The sequence below is a fragment of the Schistocerca nitens genome, chromosome 3, assembly GCF_023898315.1.
Source record: "Schistocerca nitens isolate TAMUIC-IGC-003100 chromosome 3, iqSchNite1.1, whole genome shotgun sequence".
NCBI classification, from domain to species: domain Eukaryota; kingdom Metazoa; phylum Arthropoda; class Insecta; order Orthoptera; family Acrididae; genus Schistocerca; species Schistocerca nitens.
Genome location: NC_064616.1, coordinates 926599271 through 926612621, shown reverse-complemented (window position 1 = coordinate 926612621; position 13351 = coordinate 926599271). Strand labels below are relative to the sequence as shown.

General features: G+C 43.1%; 1 protein-coding gene across 1 annotated transcript in view; it reads right to left on the bottom strand.

The window, feature by feature from the left end:
* Positions 1-13351, bottom strand: part of LOC126249493 (dynein axonemal heavy chain 5) — an 856962-nt gene that overhangs the window by 737539 nt on the left and 106072 nt on the right. The window contains 1 exon segment of the mRNA XM_049951144.1: positions 9126-9272. Within this exon segment, the coding sequence (XP_049807101.1) occupies positions 9126-9272 (147 nt within the window).

Sequence of the window (13351 nt, the reverse complement as noted above, 5' to 3'; positions counted from 1 at the left end):
TTAGGAAGTCTTACGTGAAGGTATTTGTATGGAGTATAGCCCATGTAATAGTGAAACATAGACGAGAATTCAGTTAAGAACAGAATAAGAGATATGGGAATGAAGTACTAAATAAGCATGGTAAAGATTACGTGGACAGGTCGAATGACTAATAAAACAGTCCTAAATCAAATCGGGGAGAAAGGAATTTATGGCTGAATGGAGACGCCTGTTGATAGGACACATCCTAGGATATCGAGGAATGGCTAACTCCGTGTGAGGTGTAAAAAAGACCGAGGCTTCAGTGCAGTAGGCAGGATTAAACAGATGTAACCATGTGAAGATGAAGAAAGTAATACAGTATAAATAATAGTGGAAAGTTGCACTAAACCAATATTCGGCCTAAAGAAACAACAACGACAACAAAACAGATAATGCTTCTTTTCGTAAAACATTCTACACAGTTTAGATATATTCGTTGTCATGGTTCTTGGGAAGGTTTTCGTGACCACTAATAGCAAAAATGATGGGAATCATTACAAAATATTGTTGACGGAAAGTCCACGGCAAAATAAACTTCTCATATATTCTGTCAAACGACAAAATGTTCCTATAAAACAAATAATTCGAGACGTATGTTCTTAAGAAGGAACCATAAACAGAAAACGAAAAATAAAAATGAGCGTTAATATTACGTATTCTTTTCTGTGTCTGGCTAAAATGAATTCAAGCTCACAGTAGCAAAGGAAATATTTCGATTCAGCAGTCAGATTATTGCTTCCTGTTGCCGTAATGAAAATAGCTTCTGATAGTTATATTATTTGTATTGAAATTTCAGTTCCAGAACGATGAAGTTATGGTAGATTTCGGTTGTAACAAAATGTTCTACTTCTTGGCGATTGCATTTAGTAGAATGGTTAGCTGTATATTTTTAGATATAACACAGGTTAAGACAGATAATCCTCTTATATGATAGTGAATACACGAGTAGTTAGTGCTGATACCACTTCTCATGACAATAGTTTATAATCGCCCACGAATATCGTATTGCAGTCTGATACAAGGAGCTATCATTCGTTTTATAGCTAATCTTGTGTTACATCAATAGTATTTTTTATTGATATGATTGTATGGTATACTTCTTAGCTCATTATTGTCCATTATCTAGAATCGGAAGTGGGCGGTGCTACTATTGTAAGATCTACTTATATTATTATTATTATTATTATTATTATGAAGATCAAGGTTGTTTCACAAACTGAACTTAAGTAAAATCATTTTATTGTTTCTATCTCTTCCTACGACCACTTTGTTCCATATGACGAAGGTACCCCCCCCCCCCTCTACCGTCGGTTAAGAAGGTAGAATCATAGTTTCTGACACTACTTAGTTTTATCGAATTTAAATTACCGTGAAACTAGTGCTGTGGAAAAATTAGTACAACATACGTTACAGTTGAAGTGTGAGTGCATAACCACACAAAAATAAATCCTATGTTCCAACAAATGTCTGGCGTGTAATTATGGAAAAATCTCGTGCTTTCAACGGACATTCAGATACTATGTGATCAGGAGCACGTGAAACATCAGGTGCTAACCTCTTCTCAATTTGACAAGCGTACGAGGTGTGGCTAGAAAAAAACCGGACTAGTACTGGTGAAACAATAAAACGAATGCAATAAGGCTGAAAGTCGCGTGGCCTGTCACGTGACTCTCGCTCCGCCTACTGCTCGAGTTTCATCTGCCTCCTGCACTCAGTCTGCCCGTGGCGTCTGTTTTAAGTAGTTGACGTTTTCTCTGTGCGTCGGAAAATGTTGAGTGTACAGAAAGAACAGCGTGTTAACATCAAATTTTGTTTCAAACTAGGAAAATCTGCAAGTGAAACGTTTGTAATGTTACAACAAGTGTACGGCGATGATTGTTTATCGCGAACACAAGTGTTTGAGTGGTTTAAACGATTTAAAGATGGCCGCGAAGACACCAGTGATGACACTCGCACTGGCAGACCATTGTCAGCAAAAACTGATGCAAACATTGAAAAAATCGGTAAACTTGTTCGACACTTTCCTTGTCAACTCCTGTTAACTCAGACACTGCTCTGATTGTTAAACGGCGATCTTATCTCACTCCGGTTTTCCATTTTTCCATTTGATTCCTGTACCCTAATCGCGGAAATGGTTTGTGGTTGACCGTTAACTAACAAATAATTACGATAAAAAACCTAAGCTCCGCCGGTCCGAAGTCGGGGTCCATATAATGCTAGTGATGAGGAAGGAGGGCCGACCGGAGTGGCCTTGCGCTTCTAGGCGCTACAGTCTGGAACCGAGCGACCGCTACGGTCGCAGGTTCGAATCCTGCCTTGGGCATGGATGTGTGTGATATCCTTAGGTTAGTTAGGTTTAATTAGTTCTAAGTTCTAGGCGACTGATGACCTCAGAAGTTAAGTCGCATAGTGCTTAGAGCCATTTGAACCATTTGAGGAAGGAGGAGAGGGGTCACCTGCGCGGGTGATAAAACCCTATGAGGACCCCTTGGTAGGATGACGGCGAAGAGCTCAGCGGTAGTGAAGGCGGGAGAATGGATCTCGGTGTGACGGAACATGTGGAAGTGGCATAGCATTTAACGAGAGTGGTCGGCGCATGTTCACCAGAGGCGCGGCCAGAACTTAAAATTCCGTAAAAAACCCCTCAGTATCAACCACAAAATTTTCTTTGCAAACTCTGCCCTATAATTCCAATGGAGCGTTAAAGTAGTCGCAAAATTGACCCAGGACGTAACAAATCCTCCACCATCAGTGGGGCACCTAATACGTATATCAGATTCTGGGGAGACTACTATGTGACACTATCTCCTAAATCAAAGGAAATCTGGCCATATCAAGCAAAAATCAAAACTTTCGTTGACACAATTATCATTAATTCACTCCTAATGCCAGGAAAGCTGTACAAATTAGGAGAAACACTTAAAGCACCAGAAATTAATATTTTGGCCGTGCTAGCAGCAATTTTGCCAGATAAGGGCACCGAGTTTTTGGAAAAATCAATGTGGACAAAAGATTTCCTGAAACACACATCATCTGAGGGCTGCGTTCGGAGTTTCACAAAACACTCTGAGATCCATAATCGAAGTAAAGCCTATGAACAATAGATTAATGACAGTTACATTGAAATGTGCAAATAAAATGTACACAGTAACTATTGCATATATGACGATCATCAAGAAAATAAACCACACCTTGTAAACTCAAATAAGTCATTAGAGATGGCAGAAAATAAAATCTATAAAATTTATGTGAAAACTCTTATCGGCAATTTTAGGGCACACAGTTAGGGAAAGAGAGAAAAATCAGAAAACATGTGGTGAATTCCCTGCACGTAAATGGGACAATCAAACTGGAAAGAGATTTGTAGAACGGTGTAGAAATTTCAACCTCAAAATTATGTTAACTCTTGTTCATCAAAACTGATCAAAACCAAATTCCTTTACAAAACTAGAAAGATAACTTTAGGTGGTGTGAAGATTGTGAACAGACAGTAAAATCTCGACTCGAGGCATTCAAAACATGGAATAGTAACAAATCAGAAAATGTGTATGTTATGTGCTGAACTAGTGAGCAGTTTTCAAAATTAATTACACGAACAAAAGACAATACGAGGGCAGTGAACTCTATGAGACTGAAAAAGGTCTTTAAAAAATAACTTTTAAAACAAAGTTAAACGGATACCAGCACCATAAATCTGTACTTCAAGAGGGAAAACGAACAATTGACACTTAACAGCCATGAAAACTGCAAAGAACTTAGCAAATATTTTGGAAAACTTCTGAACTGTCCTAAGCTCAAAGAGAAATTTCTCCCAGAAATGTCTCTAAAAACCAGTCCAGACTCACAAACACCAAATGAAGAGGAAATTAAGGTAAAATTCAGGGGAGGAATTTCAGCACATTTTCAAATTAAAACAGGAGTTAGACTAGGTTATGGCCTCTCTCCAGTACTTTACAAATGCATCTTAGAAATAGTATCGAAGAGTGGTGAAAACTAAGATCAGAACATAAAATTGATGAACCAATGAAATTAGGATGAAGTAATATAAGAGCAGACTGCTTAGCTTTTGAAGATGAGCTGGCAATTCCGTGTCAGGGAAACAGAGTAAAAACAATAGAAACTCTTAAAGAAACAGTAGAAGGAGTAGGGGTCCGAATAACATTACAAAAAACGTGTCTACCAACTACCTGGCACCCAAAATTTTAAAAAATAAATATTTTTCAATTCAGATATTGAAACGAAACCTTTCTCGAAACTGGCCTGTAAAAAGACTGATTACGAAATTCGCTGTCACAAAACGGAAAGAGCTTTCACGCTTACAAAAGGCATCTATAACACGAAAACGCATCTCAAAATACACAGTACTCAAAACTGAGACACTACAACACTGTTATCAAATAGTGTCTTCATGGGACTGAGATATTAATTTTGAACAGAGAGAGAGACATTGGTGAAATCCAAAAGAAGGAACAGAAAGTAATCAGGCAAATTTGAGGTCCAAATTATTCTAAAGAGGGAACATGCAGACTAAGAGCAAATAAAGAAATTCAAATGTGTACCAATATATAGTCAGACATGAAAATACACATGCTAAAATTATATGGGCGTGCTAAAAGAATGGAGCCAACCAAATGAACTAGACAGGTTTGGAATGCAACGAAACTCGCCGAGAAGCTCGGACTGGAACATTAAAATGGGTCGGTGCAGTGAAAGAGGTATTGAAGGAAGCATGGATAGCAAATCTACGCATGGAATACTTTGAGGTGGTGGCCTACCAAACTGCCCGCCAAAATACCAAGCACTTCTACCGCTATGTTGTGGATACATTTTTGGTTTGGGAGCATGGCAGACAGGCACTGGATGAGTTTCTGGACCACCTTAACAATATCCATGAAAACATTGCCTTCACTATGGAAACAAAGGGGAGTGACTGTCCCCCATTTCTGGATATAGTAATAAGGAAGAAGGCAGATGGCACACTAAGCCATTCAATACATAGGAATAAGACTCACAGAGACCAGTGCCTACATGCAACAAGCTGCCACCATCCAGAGCAGCGGCAAACAGTACTGTCCCCCGTGGTACCCAGGGTACTGCAGCATCTGAACGAGGTATTCCGCAAAAATGGGTACAGCGAAACGCAGATTAGGAGCTTTCAAGACGAAACAGGTCACAGAAAATCGGGAAGAGAGAGAAGAAGATAAACTCGCTTTTCTTCCGTATTTGGGACCACTGTGAACCATAATTTGGAGACTTTTGGAAAAATCAAACATAAAAACCGTCTTCCGACCACCACCGAAGAAAAAAAGAGTGGCTTGGCTCCGCGAAAGACCCACTTAAATTCAACATACCGGGAATTTAGAGCGTCGTCTGGGAAAGCGGTCAACAATACATTGGACAAACGCAGCCAAGGAAACTGGTATAGGCTTGCGTATTCAAATACAGATATATACACACATCGAAAAAAGTTTTTTATCACCTCGGTTGGGAGAGTTCCGGATCCAGTACAGAACATTGGAATAGAGATCAACGTAAACAACATTTCCCCCCTTTTTATTGCTTTTGAAAACCACACATTGCATGCTGTACCACCATACAGCGAGACCTTGCGAGTTGGTGATCCAGATTGCACCGGTACGTATAATACCCAGTAGCAGGTCCTCTTGCATTGATCCATGCCTGTATTCGTCATGGCATACTATTCACAAGTTCATCAAGGCACTATTGGTCCAGATTGTCCCACTTCTCAACGGCGATTCGGCGTAGATCGCTCAGAGTGGTGTGTGGGTCACGTCGTCGATAAACAGACCTTTTCAATCAATCCCAGGCATGTTCGATAGGGTTCATGTCTGTAGAACATGCTGGCCACTGCAGTCGAGCGATGTCGTTATCCTGAAGGTAGTCATTCACAAGATGTGCACGATGTGGGCCCGAATTGTCGTCCATGAAGACAAATGCCTCGCTAATATGCTGCCGAAATGGTTACACTATCGGTTGGAGGATGGCATTCACTTATCGTACAGTCGTTACGGCGCCTTCCATGACCACCAGGGGCGTACGTCGGCCCCACATAAAGCCAGCCCAAAACAGCACGTAACTTCCACATTGCTACACTCACTGGACAGTGTGTCTAAGGCGTTCAGCCTGACAGGGTGTCCTCCAAACACGTCTCCGACGATTGTCTGGTTGAAGACATATGCGACGCTCATCGGTAAAGAGAACGTGCTGCCGGCCGCTGGTGGCCGAGCGGTTCTGGCGCTACAGTCCGGAACCGCGCGACCGCTACGGTCGCAGGTTCGAATCCTGCCTCGGGCATGGATGTGTGTGTTGTCCTTAGGTTAGTTAGGTTTAAGTAGTTCTAAGTTGTAGGGGACTTATGACCTCAGCAGTTGAGTCCCATAGTGCTCAGAGCCATTTTTGAGAACGTGCTGCCAGTCCTGAGCGGCCCATTCGACATGTTGTTGGGCCCATCTGTACCGCTCTGCATGGTGTCATGGTTGCAAAGATGGACGTCGCCATGGACGTTGGGAGTGAAGTTGCGCATCATGCAGCTTATTGTACACAGTTTGAGTCTTAACACGGCGTCGTGTGGCTGTACGAAAAGCATTATTCAACATGGTGGCGTTGCTGTCAGGTTTCCTCCGAGCCATAATCCGTAGGTAGCGGTCATCCACTGCAGTAGTAGGTCTTGGGCGGCCTGAGCGTGGCATGTCATCACCAGTTCCTGTCTCTCTGTTTCTCCGCCATGTCCGAAAAACATCGCTTTGGTTCGAGAAGCCTCGACGTTTCCTTTGTTGAGAGTCCTTCCTGGCACAAAGTAACAATGCGGACGCGATCGAACCGCGGTATTAACCGTCTAGGCATAGTTGAACTACAGACAACACGAGGCGTGTACCTCGTTCCTGGTGAAATGACTGGAACTGATCGGCTGCGGGATCGCCTCCGTCTAATAGGCGCTGCTCATCCATGGTTGTTTACATCTTTGGGCGCGCTTAGTGACATCTCTGAAAAGCCAAAGGGACTGTGTCCGTGAGACAAGATTCACAGTCAACGTCTATCTTCAGGAGTTCTGGGAACCGGGGTGACACAAAACGTTTTTGATGTTTGTATAAACAGGCAGAATACGGCGCTGCGGTATATAATGAAAACAGTGTGTGGCGCAATTGTTAGATCGGTTACTGGTGCTACAACTGCAGGTTATCAAAATTTAAGTGAGTTTGAACACGGCGTTATAATCGGCGCACGAGCGATGGGACACAGAATCTCCGCGGTAGCGATGAAGTGGGGATTTTCCCGTACGACCATTTCACTAGTGTACCATGAATATCGGAAATCCGATAAAACATCAAATCTCCGACATCACTGCAGCCGGAAAACGATCATGCAAGAACGGGACCAACGACCGCTGAAGAGAATCGTTCAAAGTGACAGAAGTGCAACTCTTCCGCAAATTGCTGCAGATATCAATGCTGTGCCATCAACAAGTGTCAACGTGTGAATCAGTCAACGAAACATCATCGATATGGGTTTTCGGTGCCGATGGCCCACTCGTGTAACCTTGACGACTCACGACACAAAGCATTACGCCTCGCCTGGGCCCGCCGTTACCAACATTGGACTGTTGATGACTGGAGACATGCTGCCTGATCAGACGAGTCTCATTTCAAATTGTATCGAGCTTATGGAAGTGTACGGGTATAGAGACAACTCATGAATTAATGGATCCTACGTGTCAACTGGGGACTGTTCAAGCCGGTGGAGGCTCTGAAAGGGTGTGTGGCGTGTGCAGTTAGAGTAATATGGGACACCTGATACGTCTAGATACGACTCCGACAGGTGACATGTACGTAAGCATCCTGTCTGATCACCGGAATCCATTTATGTGCATCGTGCATTCCGACGGACGTCGGCAATTCCAACAGGACAGTGCGACACCCCACACATCCAGGAATGCCACAGAGTGACTCCAGAAACGCTCTTCTGATCTTAAACACTTCTACTCGCCACATTATAGAGCATATGTGGAATGCCTTGCAACGTGCTGTTCAGAAGAGATCTCCACCGCCTCATACCCTTACGGATTTATGGAGAGCCCTGCAGGATACACAGTGTCAATCGGCTCCAGCACATCTTCAGACATTAGTGGAGTCCATGCCACGCCGGTTCAAATGGTTCAAATGGCTCTGAGCACTATGGGACTCAACTTCTGAGGTCATTAGTCCCCTAGAACTTAGAACTAGTTAAACCTAACTAACCTAAGGACATCACAAACATCCATGCCCGAGGCAGGATTCGAACCTACGACCGAAGCGGTCTTGCGGTTGCAGACTGCAGCGCCTTTAACCGCACGGCCACTTCGGCCGGCGCCACGCCGGCGCGCTACACTATTATAGGCAGGTATGCCTGTTTCTTTGGCTCTTCGTGTATTTCTAAACACCGCGAGGAATATATCAGGTGTGTGCGACGGGAAAATCTACATTCACAGAAATAACACAAGTTGACATACCACACAAATAATTTTAGGCTGAAAATTCACGACTGGTGTGTTGGTCTTCCAGAGAAACTCAAGAAGATCGGAACAAATTGGTCTGACGAGCGGAAAAGAGCCCATTCTGATGGACAAAGTTATAAGAGTGCAAGGAAAAGGTAGGCCCAAATGTGCATAACGATGATTGGTGACATTACATAATAGAACATTCGAAAGTTGTTCTTGATCACATCAATACTGGAGCTTCTACAACGACATTCTGGCCTTAAATTTCAATTCTCTTTGAGCATTACCTTCCACTGAAGAGATGACGTCATCAGCATGGGCTAGTGCCTCTAGGACTGCATCATCATGCTGCACGCACATCAGCCTTGGTTATATATTGACATCCAGGCCACTGATAGCAAGTCTTACCTAGCATTATCGTAACTACTGGATCTGGCGACGAGAGGACAACTACTCAGAATATACGAGTATACTAGTCTTCCTCTAAGTTACATAGCTTCGCAGACAGACAAGCGAAAGCCGCCTTAGATCGACGAATGTTCCCGAAGCATCAACCATGATTCCAACTGTGTACTTATCATATAAACAGTAAGAAAGAAACTTATCGAACCTCCTTGCTTTGCAGATGAGAAACTATCTGCGAGAATTGCGCTCCCCGTTTCTTCCAGTACTCCAGCTCGTCTTGAGGGCCACTGGAGTCGTTCTCCCGACGCAGCTGCTGGCTCTCCATCAGAACCTGGAACACGTTCGAGTCTTACTTCAGTAAAACAGCTCAAAGCATATTATCTGAAAGCAGTAATTTATTATTCTGTGGAAACTTCTAGTGAACTGAAAGAACGTGTTCAGGAATAATTGGCCATAAAATTGCAGGGGCAGTTGATCGATTAGTGACAGAGTAGGAGATAATTGCGAAGTTTACTAACTGCTTTACGATCAAAATTACGAAATGAGGCAGAACGAGGCTAGTTAATTGCAGTTATCACGCTAGAGGACTACTTGACACGATTTCGTGACGAGTTTAGACCCACCTTTCTCACTTAATTCCTATAATACTAATCACGAAGAGAGAAAGTCAGGTGGTTACTTACACTAAGTTCTGCAGTGTTTCTCTGCTAACATACAGACCACGCCCCGTTTGTTGAGATAACTAATCGAACCTTTAGGAAGAGTTACGAACTTCTTAATTCCGGCAAAAATCCCATAACCTTAACACTGTGAAGTAAGCAGCCGCTTCAAGCAGCAGAAAGAGTATACTCTAGAACCAAAATGCACAGTATACTGTACAATTTTTTGCACAATGAGGTAATACTGTGATGAGGCTGATAGTGTTGCTTAGGTGCTCAGAGCATCAGACGGGTAGCTGAAAATAAAATCTCGTTCCGTGGCAACACTTTTCTTCATCAGCCACTGGAGAAAAGGTTGCTGCAGTACAGGAAGCACACTGTGCTGAAAATTCTTTCGGACTGACACCTTGACAGGAGCACGTAGGGACTGTAACAGAGCAGCCACGGGTTTCAACAACGTAACTTCTTAATGCTACATTTCATTCAATTCTTTCCGGAAGTTAGAAATGCCACTAGAGCGATTCATTTCTTTTAACTAATTCTTAGTGGCTGAATAGGTTAACGAAATCTTAAGAACAAAGTCAGTTTTTATTTGGTTCAAAGCGGGTGTCTGATATGTGTTAGTAGAGGTAATGCGTATTCAGTGTGACGCAAAATGCTCCGCTTACACGTACAAGAGCAAGGTAGGCGTGTGTTCTTTTCATTGCGAGACACAGGTCACTAGAATTACAGGGAGCTTTTTATTTCTAGTCCGTTTTCTTATTTCTAACGTAATAAATATTAGTTTAAAAATTCGATATACTATTCAAACAGAGTACATACATTATACAGGGTGTTACAAAAAGGTACGGCCAAACTTTCAGGAAACATTCCTCACACACAAAGAAAGAAAATATGTTATGTGGACATGTGCCCGGAAACGCTTACTTTCCATGTTAGAGCTCATTTTATTACTTCTCTTCAAATCATATTAATCATGGAATAGAAACACACAGCAACAGAACGTACCAGCGTGACTTCAAACACTGTGTTACAGGAAATGTTCAAAATGTCCTCCGTTAGCTAGGATACATGCATCCAACCTCCGTCGCATGGAATCCCTGATGCGCTGATGCAGCCCTGGAGAGTGGCGTATTGTATCACAGCCGTCCACAATACGAGCACGAAGAATCTCTACAGTTGGTACCGGGGTTGCGTAGACAAGAGCTTTCAAATGCCCCCATAAATGAAAGTCAAGAGGGTTGAGGTCAGGAGAGCGTGCAGGCCATTGAATTGGTCCGCCTCTACCAATCCATCGGTCACCGAATCTGTTGTTCAGAAGCGTACGAACACTTCGACTGAAATGTGCAGGAGCTCCATCGTGCATGAACCACATGTTGTGTCGTACTTGTAAAGGCACATGTTCTAGCAGCACAGGTAGAGTATCCCGTATGAAATCATGATAACGTGCTCCATTGAGCGTAGGTGGAAGGACATGGGGCCCAATCAAGACATCACCAACAATGCCTGCCCAAACGTTCACAGAAAATCTGTGTTGATGACGTGATTGCACAATTGCGTGCGGATTCTCGTCAGCCCACACATGTTGATTGTGAAAATTTACAATTTGATCACGTTGGAATGAAGCCTCATCCGTAAAGAGAACATTTGCACTGAAATGAGGATTGACACATTGTTGGATGAACCATTCGCAGAAGTGTACCTGTGGAGGCCAATCAGCTGCTGATAGTGCCTGCACACGCTGTACATGGTACGGAAACAACTGGTTCTCCCGTAGCACTCTCCATACAGTGACGTGGTCAACATAAACTTGTACAGCAGGAACATTAGGGTTATCGTCAACTGCACGAAGAATTGCCTCGTCCATTGCAGGTGTCCTCGTCGTTCTAGGTCTTTCCCAGTCGCGAGTCATAGGCTGGAATTTTCCGTGCTCCCTAAGACGCCGATCAATTGCTTCGAACGTCTTCCTGTCGGGACACCTTCGTTCTGGAAATCTGTCTCGATACAAACGTACCGCGCCACGGCTATTGCCCCGTGCTAATCCATACATCAAATGTGCATCTGCCAACTCCGCATTTGTAAACATTGCACTGACTGCAAAACCACGTTCGTGATGAACACTAACCTGTTGATGCAACTTACTGATGTGCTTGATGCTAGTACTGTAGAGCAATGAGTCGCATGTCAACACAAGCTCCGAAGTCAACATTACCTTCCTTCAATTGGGCCAACTGGCGGTGAATCGAGGAAGTACAGTACATACTGACGAAACTAAAATGAGCTCTAACATGGAAATTAAGCGTTTCCGGACACATGTCCACATAACATCTTTTCTTTATTTGTGTGTGAGGAATGTTTCCTGAAAGTTTGGCCGTACCTTTTTGTAGCACCCTGTATATACCTAACGAGAAAGAGGAGGAAAACGATAACAAAAGAACAAGACGAGACCAAAACCACTGCCTCCATCCTGCAACAATGAGATTGCCAGTAATGTGAGGGATTACTTTTATGTAGTAAAGTCTACCAGGCATGTCTACTGACTTCAATGGGAGCGTTGCAGATTAAGAACACAATGGATCGTGCGCAAAATTCAAGACTAGAACCCGCAACAAAGTACTACGGAGGACTGCGACCTTTCTGAAACAAAAGTGTTCTGTGTGCGGAAATTATTGTAGTTGTGGCAGAAGGTTTGACAACTATCTACGCTTGCTGAATATATTCTGTGAGCCTCCCGTCACTCCTTCCTACGTAGTTGTTCATCGTAAAGTCGTTTAGAAAATACTGGTGGAAAAGGGGGGGTGGGTGGGTGGGGAGGAGGGTGCCCGTGCATTCCAGCCAGCAGTTAGAAGATCTTGCTATCGTCCACTTCTTCAGTACATGTAACTTCAATACATGTAATTCTTCAATATCACATTAACGTGCAGAAGTTACGTTACTTATTGGTGTCACATTCCTTGAAAAATAAGCACATGGCACCTCGTACCTCGTGTCGAACAGAAAAGTACAAAAATGTAAGAAATTGTTCATCGCGCTATCTGATTAGCTTTTTTTCCAGACGACGAAAACTGGTTTCGTTATGGTTGTCGCGCAGGTGCTTAAGGCCATCCGCTGAAGACTGAGAAATAATAGTGCAATCTTTCGCTGTCACAAAACTATAACAAATTATTCAGATAATATAACTACACCAAGTTTCGAAGCTGTTGAAAGTCCTTCCCTACTTCAACTTGTTTTCACAAGCGAAAAGGCGCCTGAGAGAACTTCTATTTTCTACGGATGGTAAGTTTCGACGGATGCGATACGACTGTCGTACATGTGGAAGAACTGACTTAGTTAAGGCAGCTGAAAAGTTGATAGTTCAAATGGTTCAAATGGCTCTGAGCACTATGGGACTTAACATCTTAGGTCATCAGTCCCCCTAGAACTTAGAACTACTTAAACCTAACTGACCTAAGGAGACCACACACATCCATGCCCGAGGCAGGATTCGAACCTGCGACCGTAGCGGTCTTGCGGTTCCAGACTGCAGCGCCTTTAACCGCACGGCCACTTCGGCCGGCAGTTGATAGTTGTGTGAACTTTTGTACATAATATTTTTATAACTGAATAAATTGGGGATACGTTATATGTTACTCTTACAAATTATACGTTTCCTCTCATATGCGTCAAGGTAAGAGACAACAAATTCTAGTCATTTTCCGTCGCTTCGCCTATTACAGGAAAAGAAACTATAAATATTCTCCGAATCTTAGCTCTTCAGCTGTAAATGGGCCTG